The sequence below is a fragment of the Dromaius novaehollandiae genome, chromosome 4, assembly GCF_036370855.1.
Source record: "Dromaius novaehollandiae isolate bDroNov1 chromosome 4, bDroNov1.hap1, whole genome shotgun sequence".
NCBI lineage: Eukaryota > Metazoa > Chordata > Aves > Casuariiformes > Dromaiidae > Dromaius > Dromaius novaehollandiae.
This window is the reverse complement of record NC_088101.1, coordinates 27,442,144-27,461,557: the sequence shown is the minus strand read 5'-3', so window position 1 is coordinate 27,461,557 and position 19,414 is coordinate 27,442,144. Positions and strand designations below refer to the sequence as shown.

The window sequence follows — 19,414 nt, the reverse complement described above, 5'->3', positions numbered from 1 at the left end:
CAGTGCACGCAGTACTTTGCAATTCTTCTTTAGCTAATACTGCAGTACTCAGATTAGTAAATCGGCCACGGAGGGAATTCTCAATTCATGTGACTATTGACGGACTGCTTGTCCTTCTCTTTAACGCAACATATATCTAGAAGGGGGGAGGGGGGGAAAGCAAAAATGTGTGAGATATTTTTCCTGGTATTATTTTCTAAGCAAGCAATTGCCTTAATTGCCACAAGACATTTCGTAAAACTGTTGGGAACAGAGTATTTCACAATACGATTTCTCTATTAAAAGAAGATCTTGATCATGTCTACATGGTTTCAGCAAGAGCTTATGCTGACATTTTTGCACATAGATGAGGGGTTTGGGAATCTGAGACCAGCACTGGACTTTATAAGTAGGCTCAGCCTAACCCTATTTACATACAACACAAACTTTGATGGAGAGAAAAGACTTGGTGTTCGGATATTGATGCTGCAATTATGTACGCTCTCATCCATTTACAAAATCTTCCTATCCTCACCTTTAAAGGCTACAGAGTATTTTAGATGCAATGCTTAGAATTTAAGAAACAACAGCCAGAGAAATAAAACACAGCAGAAGAACCTAATCTTTACATCTTACCAAGAAACCAATGCAATTACTTTCTGCACTGTCATTTGGCAGTTGTTTGGTTTGTCACAACACTAATTAAGTACCTGGCAAAGCGGGGGCAGCCACGTTAACAGTTACATATACCTATCAATTCAACAAACATCCTGCTTAACTGCTAGAAACATGCCACGAAATGCCTCATGGCAAATAAATAAATAAAAAAATAAAAATAAAAAAGTCCCCAAACAAAAACACTACCACTTTTTTCTCTCTTTCAAAAATTAGTCTATATGTGCGCTCTATTTTGCAGTGTTATTTTAAATTTAAAGCACATAATGAGGGCTACTGCCCTTTAAATCTCAGGAAACAAGCTCATCTTAACATTAAGCACACTTGATTCAGAAGAGTCAACAGGTTTACCAGGTTCACAGATTTCAGATTTACCAACAGGCTTCCATATATTTTATGACAGCTATCAAAAGATTAAAACCGGCTTCAGGAACATTGTTTCAGTGAAAAACAGGCAATTCCACCAGCTGTCATGGGCTAGCAGATTCTCCTGTCCTCTTCCAGGCTCCCTCGCTCCCTCTCTCCCCACAGACCTCGTGCTAATGAGGCATCTGCAGCTAAGGCTGTGTTTAAAAGAGCAAACCAAGCAAAGGAACAAGGGCTTTAGCGGGACCACAGGGCTTTATACAAACACTACCAGAATAAACTCCTCTGTAAAGACCTCCAAGTTTCCCATCACTTTGTCTCTGCAGGTTACCAAATATCAATAACCAGAAGAAAAAAAAAAACATAAAGAAGGACGTGAAGAAGTAGGAAGTTTGCACAGAATGTGGTTGTTTGCCATCCTCGAATTTAAACAAAAACAGACACACAATATGTTCCTCGCACATGAAAAGAGAAGCAGTGCCAAAAAGGGAAAGAGAGACTTCTCTCTCTTTTCCTTTCTCCTCATTTCAAGAAAGCATCCGTGAAAACACACAAGCATATGCTTCAAGTGCTGCTGACGTCAGTACATACAACTGAAGTAAAGCATATGCCTAAACACATTCCAAAACGCTTCTGTGTTGTTTTTTTTTTTTAATTGGAAGGTAAATGGAAGGATATAAATCAATAAAGAGAACGCGTGCAATCAGTAAACAAGACCTGCTTAGACCTTAAGGTGATGGCACTTACCGATTCTACAAAGCTTTAGACTAGAACTAGAACTAGAGACAGTTTGCAACGTAGGATCTAACAAACTCCACTAATTTCTGAAGGGGCTAGAATACTTGCACTGGTAGCAGAAAGCAGTCATGGTTAATACCAACATGTCATGTTTCTGTAGTGTTTTATATCTTAAACATGGCATTAACATGAAATAGTTCAATGAATTACAGCTAAGATATTATGCGCAAAGCACGTATCAGTAATAGTTGCATCCTGGGTTCCCAAACTCATTTTCACAATCACCTGAACCTTCTGTTCCTCTCCTAGGGTGTAAACCATCTGCATTTCACATCTAAACGTGTTAATTAAATGCCTGACACAGGAGGTCTGGGGCTGCCACGACGTTCTGCAACGCAAGCAGACAGCAGGCAAAAAAACTTGTTATCTCACTGCACGCTCTTCCAGTCAATAAAACAATTCAGCCACTAAGACCTTCCACCTATTTTTAAACACTGATGTCTCCAGTGAAGGGAAAATATAAAGAAACATGAAGGTCTAGTGCAAGGCCACTCATTTCTGCTGAGGCCGGCTGGCTAGCGCTGCTCAAGTCTGCTGCGCAGGAAGCTGTGGTTGGGAACTCAGGCAGCCTGCGGCTGCAGCTCTCCGAGCGGTTGGGAAAATGGCAAGAAATATGGGATCTTCTGCTGGAATGCAGGAGGCGCTTCCCATCGGGACCGTGTCGAGATTAGGCAAAAATTTCTTCTGTTCCAGGCCCAAACGGGGGGCAGCTATTTGACTATCCCTTTTCTAGTGGACCGAGCATAGGGTTGTAAGTCTTGGCTCCACCACAGAGGTTGTTTTCCACCACCCAGCAAGCTGTCCTGTGCTGGGCCCCACGCTGCTCTTTGGTGCACAGGTAACTGCGAATGTCACACAAACCGCTGGGCTACTTCGCACTTCAGCGCTGGCCCCAGTAACTGCAGTGGGAATCACTCTACCGGGATTTAATTCCTTGGTAACAGAGAGGATTGGATCCTAAATTAGCAATTCATGGCTTTCATTAGGCTTATTCATCCTCAGGCCAATTTATCTTCTGGCGTAACTCCACTGGGGATTGTGCCAGCAAAAAAATTTGGCCTAATATTTTCAAATTCATTTCTGTAGTATAATCTTTGCATGGCTTTGGGAAGACTATTTGTATATCCTGCTATAGACTTGCAGGAGCAAATATTAATTCTGAAGAACGATTCTGACTACACAACTGCTCTTTCAAGACAAAAAAGGGTAGCCTAGAATATGGACAAAAGATCCAGACCAAAATACGTTTAACAAATGTGGAAACATTTGTCCTGCACATTGCATTGTTAGTTATTAGTATCTAAATATTCTCCATGGTTAAAAGTATATTAATGAGCTGGAAGACAAAGTGATCTAATCAGAAGCGATCAGCAGTAATTTATCCTGCAGATGATTTACATGCAGCAGCCATGTGTGTTTGTTTATGACCTCTACCTCTGGTAATGAGTTTTTGACATGATGGAAGGCTGCGGTAGAAAAATGCACTCCGTTCCTCACGCTGACTAATTAACGCTCTACTTAATCTGGAAAAAAAGTGCTTGAAAAATAAACACTAACTGTCAGTGGACCATAAAGAATAGGTAACAGCTAACTCACATAGCGTAGGCCTAAAATCTGTTGTGGCAACCTCACAAGCATAAAAAGGTGATTTTGTAACTCCCACAACAACACGGTAAGAGTGCGAGCGCACATATACGGCTAGTGCCTCACCAACAGAAACAGTACCTTAATGCTTTCATCTTTTCTAAAAGAGAAGCAGGTACACAGGTACACAGTTTCTCCTTGCAGCAGAGTTTTCCTTTTGTGCCACTTCAAGAGCAACAGACCCTAAATACCTGCAGAGATGGTCAATGCCAACACTACAGTCTGTAGGAATCACAAAATATAGTAAGTAATGTTGGAGTTAAAATCTCCCCTCTCATTCACACGCTGGGCATTAAACTATGATTTGCATTTACAAGTTACCTGAAGTAACACTGCTGGTTATCGCCTTCCACCTCTTATTGACAATTAATAAAATAAGCAGTAAATCACATTTTGCAAAAGTGACACTGAGGGGAGAGGCAGTCAGTGCAAAGATGGTTAGACATCAAATCCTCATAAAAAATCAGTGAAGACGTGATGATCCTCTACCTACGAGGAGTCTGGCTGGCTGCTGGCGCCGGGAGTTGGGGGTTTTGGTGTCCTCAGCTTCCACTGAAGTCATTCCTTTGCTTTTAGTCATTTCACCAGGACTTTGTCGACACAGGATGTTATTCTGGAACAGCCACTGCATTTAAATTCACACTCGATCTCATTCCAGGATAACTTCCTTACACTGACATGCCCTTAGAAGTACAAGAAAGAGCATTCGTCTGTGGCTGCATTTAGCCCCAGGCTGAAGTCTCACGAGGTAACAGAGAATAGAGATTTGGCTTTATCTTATAAATGGTGCTAATATACATCACCACCCTTTGGAATGAAACCAACTTTTTCTCTCTAATCTCCCAATCATTTCCCACAGAAAGTGCGTACTTTCTCTAGTCCATGAAAGAAGGCAAGGACGTTAGGAAAATCAGAGAGATTGCAGGGTCATGGAGAGCCCGTGTGAGCTGCATCCAAGAGCAAATTTCCCAGCCTAAGATACTGGAGCTACAAAATGGCTTCTTTTAGTGACTACCATGATGGTTAAGAGAAAAAATATTTAGGCTACAAGTACCAAGAAACTACACTGCAGAGCCTTGGGACTGATTCCCCAGCTGGAATTAAAGGTCAGTCAGGTAAAACAGCTAAGCATGGAGTAAAAAATCAGTAGAGATTGAAGCTTTTCATGCATATTGAACTGACAACGTCAAAGTGAGGTTTCCTTTGCCCAACACAACTCCTACCCACCCACTCATACCCTCAGCGCACCGAGTTCAAACCTCAGGAGTTCATGTGGGCTCTTGAACTGCACTGGAAAATGCGTTTTTGCAGTCCTCACACAACAGATGTTTAACCATATCCCACAGAGTTTATCTTCAATGTTCCTACCTCTCCAGAATAATCCAGCAAAGAGTTTAAGTAGATTTGCTGACACAGGTAATGAGGACCAAGCATGAACTAGCTGTCAGAGGAGCATGTTCTGCACATATACCCCTGAGGTACGAACGGGTAAGGCGGGTAATGACAGAAAAGGGTGACTTGTCAAAATGGAACCAGTAATTCCCGAAAACCTTTGGTTTTTGGAAAAGACTGTGTGGGCTGAAGTCTGCCAAGAGCAGAGTCAGCCTCTCCTGCAGCACTAAATGTAAATTAGCAAATGGCACATGATTTCTGGAGATTACCAGTTTTCTCTGCACTTCCCCATCAACGTTTTTTTGATAGAGATTTAATTTATTTTCTTTTCTCAGTGCCTGTACCTTGGTGGGTTCTTCGGTCAATGGAGCGTGTCTGTTCCACTCGGATTAATTCTTTCTTTTCTTTTCCTCTGAGAGAAAACTAGTCACAACTTTAAACCATGTAGGGCTGCAGTTTCAGTGCTGCAGAATCCCCACTTACCCGCTTCTTTTCTTTCCTCAATGCTTCTCTATCCGATTTACTGTTTACTTGCAGAACATATGGGAAACATGTAGGGAAAGACGGCATCCGGGTTCATGTTCAGAATAAATACTTTTTATGACTATTCCCATGACCTGCAGCAACAGACTAGATTAGTCACCCACAACTATGTATAATCATACAATCATTTAAATAAATTTTCAAAACAGAATACTTTTTCAGATACAGATCAACTAAATATTCCTCTATAGACAGTCTAACACCTATTTCCTACAAACTGACCATTTCCAGCTGAGAAAGAAAGTGCCGTCTTTCAGGTGTGGAGTCCCCTCTCAAAGCTACATTTTGTGAAAAATATGGTTCCATGTGAAAGTGCAGCTTACAGCCCAATAACGCTGCCTGGTCAGCTCCATTTTCTTAATGAAAGAATAATAAAGAATTGCTGTAGGAGAAGAACTGAAAATCGATGTTGATAGTGAAGCATAAGTGCCATTTATCAACGAGTGCAAAATAACAAATTTTTTTTTTTTGGTTCTCTGCCCATGCCAGAAAACCAAAGAACCAAATTCCCTCTAATTTCCCAAAAAGCAGAATTTTAAACATCTCCTTTTGAACAGAGAACAGAATATTGCCCAAACATATCTCATTTAAACAAAAAACAAATAAAGAAGGGTTTAAATTCAACCTCGCCCATCACACTTAGCAGCAAAATTGAAAGGAAATCCTGAAACAAAGTCATTTTGAATTGAAAGATTTAAAACATTTCCAACCTGAAACATTCTGAATTCTTTTTCTAACACAAAATCAATTTGATGACACAAACATAAATTTATTAATCAGTTCAGTCTTTCTAAATCTTCATTCTTCACCAGAAGAAAGTCTCGAGCAAAATTTATAATTGCCTTTTTTCTCTGCAAGTAATCAGACAGTTATGTTTTGTACTACCTCAGTTTACTGAGGATTTTTTTTCGGTTTTTGGTCATTTAAGAATCTTTTGGGTTGAAGAAAAATCTGATGCCTCCCTTCTGCTTTGGGAAACCTTCCCAATAATCTTTTAAGTGTTATTGCACATTTGCCTGCGACTGCCAGGAGCGACGAACGCTCTGGGCTCCTGCCGCGGGTCGGCCTGCTCTCGCTGCCCGGCAGGCAGGAGGAGCAGCCCATCACATCGGCTCGGCTCGGCTCGGCTCGGCGGCCAAACGGACTGCATAATATTACGAGACTTAACCCACATACACAGAAATCTTCCTTCTGTTACTATTTTACCCAAAAGATGAAAAAATACAGAGATTTCGTAAGTTGACTTGGCTTTTTATAGCTCGTTTTTCATGAAGTGGAGGTTGGGTATTATTTCTTCGGGCAAATGGTGGACTACCGTTGTAAACGTCTGAAAAGGAAAGGGGCTTCGTTTTTCTTCTTTTAAGAAATGATTTCCCCATACGGCTCTGAGATGGCGTGCGAGGGTTTCAGGATATACTAGAAAGCCTTTCCTTCTCACCACAACTTCACAGTTCAGCAAAACACTTAAGCAAATGCTCAGCTGCAAGCGTACGAGCAAATTTCCTCCTATTCAACACAGAGGATTCGCAGCAAGGAGGCACCTGGCCTCCCGTGTTAAGCGGAGCACATGGTTAACAGCTTTGCTGAGCCGAGGCCGTCAAGCACCGCAGCTGCCGGGCGCACAGAGGCACGGTGCTGACCACACCGCACAACGCGTCGCGTTGCGCCTGGACTCCTAAGCGATCAGTCTCTGCCTGCCGGCCCGCTCGCTGCCAGGTCTGTCTCAACCTCAGAAATGTGGTATCTGGAAAATAAGTTAAAATGACAGATTTCCTTTCAGCAGGTTTTCTTGCTGTTCTACTTGTTTTGGGGGCAGAAGGCTGAAGTGAGAAGAGCCATAACATAGTCAAAAGCAAAAAACTCCTCATTTTCATGTATGATTACTTACCTTAGTATGCATCATTTTACACAGATAGTACATCTGCACATGGAATCTATTTTTATCGGGGAAATGTTTTTTTAATGAGGAAGACTGAGCAATATTTATGAGTGAAAACATTCAAACCAATGTTAATTTGCAACAGAAGTAACAAAATGTTTTAATAAAAAACAGCGAAAAGACCGGCCGTGATATCCCAGATCAGTCCTCCCTGACGTTTACGCCTTGAGAACAGGCTTCGACCGGCACGGCTTTTCAAAGCTTTGCAAACTTCCCCAGCCTAAATTTAAACTCAGCCTCTATCAAAGAGTTATAAGAGTAAGAACAGTGGTTCAGCTCTGCAGATTATTACAGAGATAGATCATGATATTTCTGCTCGCTCGATTCACAGAAGTGTTTTTACTCCCTCCACTTTTTCTCAGAGCCTGTGCCTGCCCTCCCTTCCCAATGCCCCTACTCATCAAAAAGAAGAAAAAAAAAGAAAGCTTTAGGTAATACAATCACTTCTGTATATATGTAGCTAATTGTATTCTCCACTGCTGAAAACTGTTTCCTCTCGCTTTCCCTGCACCCTGGGCTTAATTAAACTTTCCTTAAATGCTGCATATGAATTAAAAAGAAACAAACAACAAAAAACCCGCACTATTTTGAAATGAAAAAAATCTGGTGCTAAAAAGCACTGGCAGGCTAAACATTGCTACAATAAAACTGCTGGATTTTACCTGGTAAATATTAAGTGACTAAAAGCTCTGTGTTTTAATAACGAGAGACCTTCCTGATAAAACGCACGCTGTGGGGGAGAGGGACTTTCTTCCAGGAATCACCTCAAAACCGGGGATGAATTATTAGTATCAAACGTAAGCCTCAAAATAGACTCTCTCTGTTATCATAATGCAAATATTAATGTGCATTTGCTATTCCTGCCACGTTATCAGTGCTGTTCTGCAGCGTAAGGAACAACCTGTTCCTCGCGGCTCCTGACGGCGCTAGGAAGGCGCTAGGTGTATCATTTTAACGCCAGTAAAGTGGTTTTGTGCACCCCGAGAAACCACGGCAGGGACGGCGGCCCCAGGAGGACACCGCCAGGGTCTCTGCCTGGCTTTTCAGGAAAAGCCCTAGGAGCCCCGGGATCGCGGGATTAGCAGAGCAGCGCCTGTGGTCCAGCACGCTGGCCCCGGCCGTGGCTCCCACCACCTACACTAACTTACCGCTTTAATTACTCTTGTAAAGCCAGCAGTTTTAAGCACTTTTTTATAGGCTGAACTACTCCTGCTACACTCCTCTATTCCTTCTTTTATTAATGCATTTAATCATGGCCTCTCAGAATCTCCAGCTGACGTTTTACTTGCCACAATTGTTCCTTTATACTGATTACAATTTCCTGGAAGATACATGTTTGGTTTTAATAATACCTTGACTTTCCCCATTAACCATACTACTTTTTTATTTCCTGCTTCCTTTTTTGTTTTGTTTTTATGAATATAAATTTCTTCAGTCCCCAGCTGTTTCATTAAAATAGCCTCCCCGTTTAGAGCATGTTAATTCCTCCTCTCCACCTTTTTTTTTTAATTTAGCAACTTTCTGAGCTTTCTTGCTTTGTTTTTCTGATTCTCTCCTTCAGTGACATGGTGTCAGAATAGCAGTAGAGCTAATACCACCCATTTCATGTTGGCTTGATCCCACCAGAGGCAGGTACTCCAATAAATGTGCGTCCTCTGAAAGACACAGTTTACAATAACTTTCTGTAGCTATTTCATTTGAAATTATTCCTGTATTTACAGGCTCTGATTTTGAATCTGCACATTGCAAGAACAGTCATACTTGTATATGGTAATAAAAAAGGCCTCCAAAATATCCTAAATTCTCACAGCTGATCGTACCTCATAATGTAGAGGGCTCAAAACCATAAGTGTGAACTAAAATACCCCATGAACACAAGGAGGGCTGTATCATCAGCTTTGCCGTTGCTGCCCTTTACTTAGGCTTCACTCCGGACTGAAAACCAGTGTGCAAGCTCTTGAAAACCGCCTCCATGGGGAAGACCAGCCCGGGCATTTAACACGATTTGGCTTTGTGCAGTCTTCTTTCCACGTAACACACACATTACAGCTATACACAGAAAAGGACATGGGGGACCAAAGCCTCGCACACCTCAGACCTTCCTCTTCCTCTTCTGTCCTCAACACGTGCCAGCCGCTGCTCTTTTACTGCCGTCACCATTGCCTGCTACCGACCAAACCATGTAGCTAACTGCTCTGTGCCATAGTAACTAAACAGGAAAAAATAGTTTCTTCTGCTAGTTAGGTGGCACGTAGATACCACCAAACATGTCACCGACTGCCTCCAGAGAGTCTTATGTAACAACAGATTTCAAATTTCACTTTCCACATGCAGGTCATGCAAGCATCCTTTCAGGCTTTCAGACGCAGTCCATTTGTTACCTAATGTGATGTGTCAAATGATTTATGAAATTCACAAGAAATGAGAAACCTATTCGACAATCCAATCCATCTCCCAGCAAGCCCAGGGCCGTTCCCAGTGAAACACAGCATTGGCTGAAGAGAGATTTATTACCACAGTTTCTTAATTCTCTCTCTTACAATTTAGCAAGCCTCCTATAGAGCTCCATATGGCACTTTTAACAAGTTAAAAGCTAGATGTTTAACAAGTAGTTAAAAGTAATTTAAAAAGTATAATGTGCTCGTCATCAAGATATACAGTGCTGAACGCTACTGCTTATTTCCTTTAACAGTTTATAAAAAGCCATTTGAGATGGTCTGCAGGCTCCCGTGTTTGCTATAAACGCAGGCCTTAGCAGGGCGCAGCTACACCGCAGGCGTAGCCCAAATGACCTGGGCATCGCGGCCGAGGACGTATCAGACGGCAGTAGCCTCGTGTGGGCACCATAAGGAAATGTCAGAAGTCAGTATGTTGTAGTTTATGGTGGCATTGAGGCTAAAATGAGTTGTACTCAATTTCAAAACACACTTAGCCATGTCTCGTATTAGAAACCTGCAGAAAGCAATAGGAGAGTAGTTGGAAACTTCTTTTACGTTGAGAATGACTTGGCTTGGGACTGACTGACTGACACAGAGAATGTGCCTCCTCTTTGATCCCATTAAAATGTAAGGGGGTTTCTTGGTCACGGAAAAATCATTTTGCTCCAACAAAATCCAGCCACACAGAACAGTGCTGGTTACTTCACATGTCAGTTGGTTTGACAGAAATGAACTGCGAGGTAACAACAGGCACACAGGTGACGGCAACAGAATACAGTGGCAAAAATACATCTTACCTTCAAAATTAAAAAAAAGGCTTGATACTTGCTTCCTCTTATTTCTGCTGTCTAGGTAATAGTATACATTAAATGAGAAGACATTTTCATCTTTAGGAATTAAACAAATAATCCTTGGATTCAGCAAGCTGAAACACGCATTTGATTTTAAGTGCATTAAATAATTCCATTGGTTACAGGGAATTTTTTATGCACATGAAAAGCCCTGAAACGCTGTAGGGTAACAATCTAAACCTTGGCTGGGCCAGAAATAAGGAGGAATTAATATTCTGGGCTTTTGATGAAGTGATAAGATGATGAAATTGAGTTGAAGAGTTAAATTCAGATTTCACACTCTCTCAAACTTTGACACTTGGTCAGACCCATTTCTACTTAGCAATTGATAGTTAAGATGCAATTATCTTTCCTGGTACAGCACATTTATGAGATGAATATTAAGTATGCTCATGATAGATTTCAAAACTCTAGTACTCTGCATATCAGATATGCAAGCGTACACTGCAGAGGATATTTTAGTTCCTTGAAAGGAAGGTGCATTAACTGGGTCTGTGGTATCTCTCTGCACTGCAATATAAGTAAGGACAAATAAAACACGAGCAGCAACATATTTTCATAAATGGAACACTAAGTCTTTAAATAGCTAATTAGAGAACTTTTTTGTTCATGTTCATGATTAATTCCTACTTTTCTAGGTTTCATGCACAAACAGGCTTGGAACAGAAACCTTAAAAGTTATCTGTGAAATCTACTGCATGCGCAGAATCGGAGGAAGTTGATTGCTGCAATACATATCTAGTCAGCTGGAATGCATAAAAACATTTTTGGTTTGAAATGGCTACAAAATGTAGTACATCCACAACACTAGTTGTACTATGTTTTAAAATACCAACTCTGACTGAATGACTCATTTGCAGTTTTTGCCCCTTCACCTTCAACAGCAAATTCATTGCAGGAGCTAGCGGATGTTCGCTTAAAAGAAAGAGCTAGTAGACTGATTTTTAACACTGCAAAGACAGACCTCTGTATAAATGCTAAAGATAACACGGACATTTATGTTACAATATATATTGATATACTGTCACCCTTACATGGATCTCTGAAAATCCTAGATGGTAAAAGCTTTTACTATGCTTTCATACGTTAAAAGGGAGACACAAGTATATATACACATTTGTAAAGGGTAGCACATGTAGGACATAAAACACAAATAAACCTTCTGTTTTACTGAACAACTCAGATGAATCCAGTGATAACTCTACCTTAGTGATGGCATTATCAATAGATTTTAAAAAATCCCTAACAAAAGTTGAAATCTTCTTCCATCACATAAAAGAGACTTTTGGGCTGTTATTATATATTATCCTAAGTAAACAGGTGTGAATTGCAAAAACAGAACACTATACTAGAATAATAAGAAGAAAGAAAAGTACTTCTGATCAGGGCTGACATTTATCAATATAAAATAGAAATTTTTTGCCATTGCTTAAATTAAAAGAAGTAATTCAAGTATGCATAACCATTTTGATACCACAATCCTCTTTCCTGTACATGTTAGTAACAAAATGCCTCTCCTATCCCATACATGCTGTTCATTAACTCTTCACAATAAACCTAGTACTTCCACATCACACATTTGAAAGCACTCCTAAACTATTAAGTTGGGCAACAACATTGTACTATGCAAAAATAGCCAAGTCCAGTCAGGAAACAGATTAATCTGAAAGCCTTAATTAATGACTGAACATTTATACAGGCAAGATTTATGAGTTACAAGGGAGTACGTCCAAAACATAACACTCCCTCCTGCATGCAAGTTCCCTTTTAATGGTAAACAATTAGCCTGGGGTAAGACAGTGTCTAAATTCTCAAGCTCACTTTCTTCCCCCAACTTCCAATAGAAAGACAGACTGATAGAAAACACATTAATTTCATCAATTTCATCCTTCTTTTTCCCCTCCATTTTCCTCACCGTCCATAAGCATTGTTATTAATAAACAAGGGTTAATGAAGACAAAATTTTTAATGAAGACAATAGGTATTTCCAAAATGCAGAAACCAGTCAGTTTCAAAAGACTTTTCTTTCTTTTTCTTTTTTAGTTCATGGGAGTGCAAAAAGAGCATACCAAAAAAGAAAAGATGACTTTCTGGACAGATACGTTTATAGAACTTATTTTCTATATATGCTTGAAGGAAATCATAAACAAGAAAAGGATGGCCATCTATAATATATATATCACACTACATGCAAAAAAACCCTCTTAAAATCCAGAAAACCTCACTTTTTCTTCTTTGAGTTATTTCACTGAACTCACAAATATTTTTGCAAATTTAGTATCACCAAATCTTACAAATGGAGAATCAGATTTCTGGTTTTAACATTTTGATTACCCTCTGTTTTGGAACATAAGCACTGTAACACTTTTTTTGAAGAGGACTGACATCTTATCATGATGAGAGCTTACTGTCTGAATATTAAAATGCAGCTGCCAACTCTTCTTTGAAAGTCCTCAGGCCTTAAACTAGAAAAGTCAAAATCAAGAAAAGTTTTGTTCTCTCTTGTTTATACTAAATTATCAAACACACTTTCTTGCCTGCAAATTTTGCTCCTCTAATAAAGGAGTGCGGTTCGGTTCTCTTCCCCCCAGTTTATATAACACGTAAATAAGCGGAAATGACCACAGAAATGGCAAGAACCCATAAAGCAGTAACACCTATGATTAAACGAATCCGCAAAGAGCCCGTGTCCCTGCAGTCATGCCACACGCCAACGCCTCTGTGGCCTCCCTGCCCAGGGACCTTCCCCAGACTCCCCTCTCCAGACGGGAGCCTCCAGAGGCAGCCAGAGATTCAAGTGGCATATCTGTTTTTTTTTTTTTTTAAACAGGTTTAGGGCAACGTGGCGATGCTGAACGCACAGTGCACAACCCCCAAGCCCGAGAGGGGCCAGCTCACTCCCATACGCTCAACGTTGGGTGCGAGAGGTCTTCAAAAGCCTCTCTGCTTTGACCTGTCGCTGGTGTTTTGGTTTTGCAAAACGCAACCCACCGCTTCGGCTGTTGGGGATAACGCTCTGCTAGCTGGCACAGAAGATTAGTGCAAAAATATCGGCTGTAACAAGAACTACCCCAACAACCTGCATTGCTAGCTTCTTCCCTTTGCTCCTGAGTTGGTGGCTGCGTGAAGAAACCCATCCCTTGGAAGAGGAAGTTGCTGCAGAAGAAAGATTGGGTGGGGAGAGTTGTCTTGCCACAGACTGACAAATACTTGGAAGCATCCAGCCGCTGATACCCCCAGAGTCTAACCTACGAGCTGGGGATTTTTTTTTTTCCTCATCTCCATCAGTTTCTCATCAAATGGGAACTCCCTAGGAACATTTCTGGGAAAAGACCAAGTTGACTTATACTAATACAAAGCAAAGTAAGACTGAAGTATACAAGAAAAAACAAAAGACACAGATTGCTGCTCTTCCCCACTATCCCTCAAATGCTTCATTTTACTCTGCAATGTAAGTAAAATAGTGAATATTTTAGTTTTATCACAAATTTACTTTGTTTGCTAGGAAATGAAGTAATAAATACCACAAAGCCAATCTCTATAAGATGACGATTATGCCAAAATCATAACCAAATGCCCCTTCCTTAAATAAGAAAATTAAATATCAAACAAAATCCAAAGCAGCTCTTTTGAACTGAGCAAAATGCTCTTAGTTCTTGTCACATGAAACTGAGGATGTCAAGACCAAGCAACTACTGTGGTCATCTTGGGTTTTGCTCTGTTTTCTTCCAAGTGGTCAGCCCACCTCTAATGGCTCTCTACCATACATGCAGTGTCTTGAATAAACTACAGAAAACCTGAAGGTTTTTTCCACCTTCAAGTCCTTGACTCTTTCATTATTCAAAGATAGAAGACAAAAAGTTTAGGCTGAGGACTATGTGATAGTTTGAAACAGACTAATAAAAAGCAAAATGGTCCACAGAATTGCTTCTAACATAACTAATAATTTGCTGTGGAGTTATTACTGTACTGTTTCCATCTGCCAATAACCATTTAATCCTTTTGCCAGAGGCAATCTAAAGTTTAATGTATTTCCATATGTATTTTAGGGAAACAGTAAAAGATAACTCAGAAATAACAACTTCCCATTTTTGACATACAAAAAACTAAGTTACAGTAGTGCATACAACCACCAGGCTTTCAGTAGTGCTAAGAAACATGACTTGGCAGCTTCTGCTCTAGGCAGTGGTTTGACTGTTAAGATCAAAGTTTTGTGCAAATAGAAAATCTTTGTGAGGATCCAAATATGAAACACAGAGTCAGATACAGACAGCTCCCCTTAAATGCCTTCTTCAACAGGGGTGCAGCTCTCATTCTCAGGAAAACCCAGTGCTCAGGGACTCTGCAAAAACAAAAGTTACATGACAAAAATGAAACAGTCCCTGTTTGACAACGTCAGTACACTGCGAATACTTGAAAGCTTCCCTGTTCTCATATTCTATATCAGCGACTATCATAATTACCAGCAACTTCTCAAATGGCTTCAGAATTACTGCTGAACAACTTAATCTTACCAGAAAGTCTGAAACTCCAACTCTGTTATTGCTAAAGTATTTGGATAAAAAAGAGAGAGAACAAAGGCAGATATTTGGACATTTTTTTCCAAAAAACCCCAGACTTAGAAAAATGAACTTATACATGATGAAAAACCCTTTGAAAGGCACAGAGCAGGGAGCATTTTCAAACTCAAATAATTTAATGGAAAGTCATAAGGACTTTAAAGCAGATGTTAATTTACACCTCTGCTAGAAGGAAATGTGTAAGCTTGTGGTTCATATGCATCTCTTAGGAATGGGAAGTATCACAGTTAAAATGAAAAAAAAATAAACAAAGCTCTCCAAACACTGTATCAATAATGGTCATCCCTCCCAAAACAAACTTAACATTTACTTTGCAAAAATGAAGTTTATTTTCTATTATAGGAGAAAGCCATGGAAGCAGAATTTTTGGTGCATGTTTTATACATATGTAGCTTTAATAATGACAGCTTCTAAGTTTGAAATTCAGTTTACGATCTTTTATTCACAATATTCACAGTCTGATGGCAGACTTTTTGATTTTACTAGAAGGTTCAGAATTTTCAGATCAGAAACAATTTGTTCACTGGTGACTACAAATGGCAAACATCCTATTTTATATGTACACAAAGAAATTAATATATATTCAAATATTTTAATTCATAAACACACCCCTCTCCAATCTTCGCAGTTCAATGCAGTGTCAACAGCTAGTGATGTTATTAAAATACACATACTTCATTCAAAGCAACAATGCTTAGGTAGATTAATAAGCTTTTATTCCTGGGCTCTATTATTCCTCTGCTATTCATTAACATTTCTTCCACCTTGACAGCAGTTTCACTGGCATGATACCAGAAATACAAGTAGGTCAGCACAAGGTGTTCCTATGTATGGTTTCATCTGGTATAAACATCCTATCCGAGTTAGCCTTCAGGTACTACATTTAAACATACCTACTGCCAACTAAGATAATAATCAGAACTGTTTTGGATATTAGTGTCTAAGTACTACCCTTATTTTTGGAGGACTGATTCTGTTAAGGATAGAAAGGAAGTTTTCTTACAGAAGCAGGGAGCCCTCTGCAGCTCTCGTGGCCGAGCTGATGCAGATATGCCTCGTGCTACATCCATAAGAAACCCAGCTGAAATCCTCAGTATATCCAAGTGGAAAGTATATATACACATGAAGAAAGCCAAGTTGAACACTGAGGTCTGACAGATGTAGACTGTATACTATTAAAAGAAAGCATAACAGGAAATTAAGCCCGTCAGACATGCTCTAATCTCAGGGACGTGAGAAATGGCCATGGATATGTAAGAATATTTACTTTTTTCCCCCCTGTTTGCGCAAAAAGTGAATAAAAATCAGTGGTCTCCTGGAAAAATGAAACAAAAATCTTTGAACAAATCCTTTGCTAATGTACTGAGACATATTAGTATTTACAACAATTTGTATACATTGAGGATCTGGCCCTGAAGTTGCTGTATCAAAGATCAAGATTTCTTTCTCTAGTACTGAGTCAAATTCCATACTGCAAGGTCACTTCTAACTGCATACTCTGCGACACATACTAACTTACAAGATCAAGTGCCGACCCTATAGATTTAAATCAGAAAAAACAACTAGTGCAAAAAAAGGTTTAATTTTTTTCCTTTTTTAAAATAAAAGCAAATGCTATCACTCTGTACTGACACAAGCATTCACATTACATAAATAAAAATGCTTTAGAAGGTAGAAATTAATCAACATTTTCAGCTCCTTGCTGTCTATTCTCCTTCCTGATCATTGCAAATTCGGGTTTTGCTCTGAATATCCACACTCGTGATCATTTGTGTACTGAATGTGAGCTACATAACACACTGAAGAATAATCCCTGCTGTCTGATTAAAAAGAAGAAAGAATGAATTACATTAAAAGTTGCTAGAAATAACTCACAGGCAAAAAATAAAACTAGAAGAAAACAATAGCACTAGCCTGAAGAGACATATTTTTTCCTCCAGGAATGAATTCCCATCTGCTTTTAAAGAGCAACATGTTTTCCCATTACGGGGAATTACAGCCAAAGCCAGGACAATAAAGCAGCAAAGCCACAGGCAAGAGCAGAGGGCAAGTGAAGCTGGCTGACAGCGCCAGCCAAGGTCCCTCTTTTACAAGCTCCTGTTTTAGTGACAGCTGGACAGTCCCCCACCGTGCTGGCAACACACTTCCTTCTGCTAAGCTCAGCAAAGAGCAGCTCCTGGTAATTTTACTGCGCGAAAGGTAGCGTGGAAAAGTGAAGGAAAAGGAAGGGGAAGGAGGCAAACTGCGCAGTCCGCGGGCCTCGCTCAGCAGTGCCAGTAAATGAGCGCCTTTCCTGTAGCCTTGGCCATTTTGGTGAAACTACAGCGTTTAACAGTTGTTTCATAAAAGTTCACTAGAACAGAGCAGCTCGGTGAACCACGGAGTGCCTACCCCTACCACGCCGATGCACGTAGCTTAGGTTTTCTTCAGACAGGCGTACTACTCAAAATAACCCCTCAAAGGCATATAAAGGATAAAAGCAAATACAAGTATTCAAGTAGACAATGCTATTAAAATAGTTAGTGAGGACACATACTGAAATTAGCTCTAAAGGTTCCTTCGCCCTAGATGACTTAGCAGACAGGTTCTTATGCATGTAAAGAATCAAGGTTTTGAGGTCTTTGGGCTGTACAGAGGAAGAAATTCTCCCATTTGAAGTGCAGACTAAATGTCATACCTAATCACTGTCTGGAATTTGCTTGGGGGTGCATTCAAACTCCCTCTGGCATTCAACCCAAGCTCGTCTAAGGATCACCGTTCTTCGAGTTATTTAGGAAGCAGCTTTGACTGCATCCTCTTGAGCTGCTAGTGTTTCCCCAAAGGTCAAAACCATTAATGTCACTTCAGCCAGATGCATTAAGTCTCCTCTGCTTGATTAAATTATTAGCAAATCATTATCTTATTGAGGGATAAAATGTTCTTTCCCAGATGAGGAAGCCACGCATAAATTTCAGTGCAAACACTCTGCTGTCCACCAAACCTTATGTTTTACATAAATGTGCTAATTGTCAACCGTGTTTTACATAATCACACACAGGATTAAAGCAGACAGTTCCTTCACCGGGTCTTGGCTGAGACAAGACATGATGAAAATCAGTCCACTTGGAGCAACTAACCCCCAAACTTCCCTCTGAGAACTGCTGGGAGGGAACCAGATCTTACTGAAGTGTCTACAAAGGAAAAAGGGGGGAAGCAGCTTGACACCATGACACTCTTGTGGCTCAACACAGCCCTGCTGACGAGTGAATACCCGGGCAATCGCACAGCCCTCGTTTCCCATCTGTCCAAGCACATTCTGCACGTACTACGCTCTTGCGAGACCAGCAGTAAGCAAAAATCCCATGGGAAGTCCTGTGTAGTTAGTTATTTCCTTTCAAGTGATTCATCTCCTTTATCCCTAACGTTGACATTCGGAAAACATTCTGAATGCCAGGTATTTCCTCACCTTCCAGCCACCTGTGCCAAACACACATCCTCAGCGCTGATAAACGTGTGTAGGAAGGTGGTGATCCCATATTAGCCCTGCTGGATGAAGGCTGAGTCTCTTTTCTTCACCCACCCACACAAAAATGTTCGCTTTTCAATGAGTGATATAAGTTAACAAAGCCTATGCATCATTCCAAGAGAAACTTCAGAGGTTCATCTGAGGGGACTGATGCCTTAATCCTGCTGTGCTTCTATTTGATGGAGTTCCTCAATTTGAAAACTACTTCACTATGATGCCACAGCCTGATGTGGAGCTAAGAAGAACTTCTTCAAGTAGCAGGGCTGTCCAGCAGAGTCGGGCCAGAGTCATTTCAGCCACAGATATGTTAATGATTTTCTACAAAGCATATTTTCAAATCACACATTTCTGATCAGACATAAACATTTTTTGTGGTATCGTATGAGTTCAAAAGTGGAGGGCCCTGTCCTAAGACATGATGTGTTGAGCGCCTTCAACAGCTGTTGCTTTCAATGGGAATTGAACACAGTCTGCTTCTAGCACAACTAAGCATGAGAGGACAAATATTTTTGTTTTTAAAAATGAAAAGCCCAAGATTTAGCCAGGACAATTTGCACAGTCTATTGTTCCCCCCCATACTTTCCACCCATCTGCTACTCCTGGTTTGTCACCTTCACTCCCAAAAGTTTGGGTCTTTTTAGGTCTTCTTACAGGATTGGAACCTTTGCCTTGTTAACCAAACACCCTTGTCCTTAAGTCTGGAA

The 19,414-nt window shown here is 40.4% G+C and overlaps 1 protein-coding gene across 4 annotated transcripts in view; it reads right to left on the bottom strand.

Moving 5' to 3' along the window:
* The window catches only part of AFG2A (AFG2 AAA ATPase homolog A), a 205,723-nt gene that overhangs the window by 14,952 nt on the left and 171,357 nt on the right, over positions 1–19,414 (bottom strand). The window contains exons 16-17 of one of the 4 annotated variants that reach the window (XM_064510667.1): positions 16,209–16,377; positions 12,355–14,967 (exon numbers count right to left, since the gene is read on the bottom strand). The exons of 2 other annotated variants lie outside the window; for them this stretch is intronic. In XM_064510667.1, coding sequence (XP_064366737.1) covers positions 14,966–14,967; positions 16,209–16,377 — 171 coding nt within the window. In that variant the 3' untranslated portion in view covers positions 12,355–14,965. Of the gene's footprint in view, positions 1–12,354; positions 14,968–16,208; positions 16,378–19,414 lie in introns of those variants that run through there. One more of the 4 variants, XM_064510669.1, reaches the window with a different exon arrangement.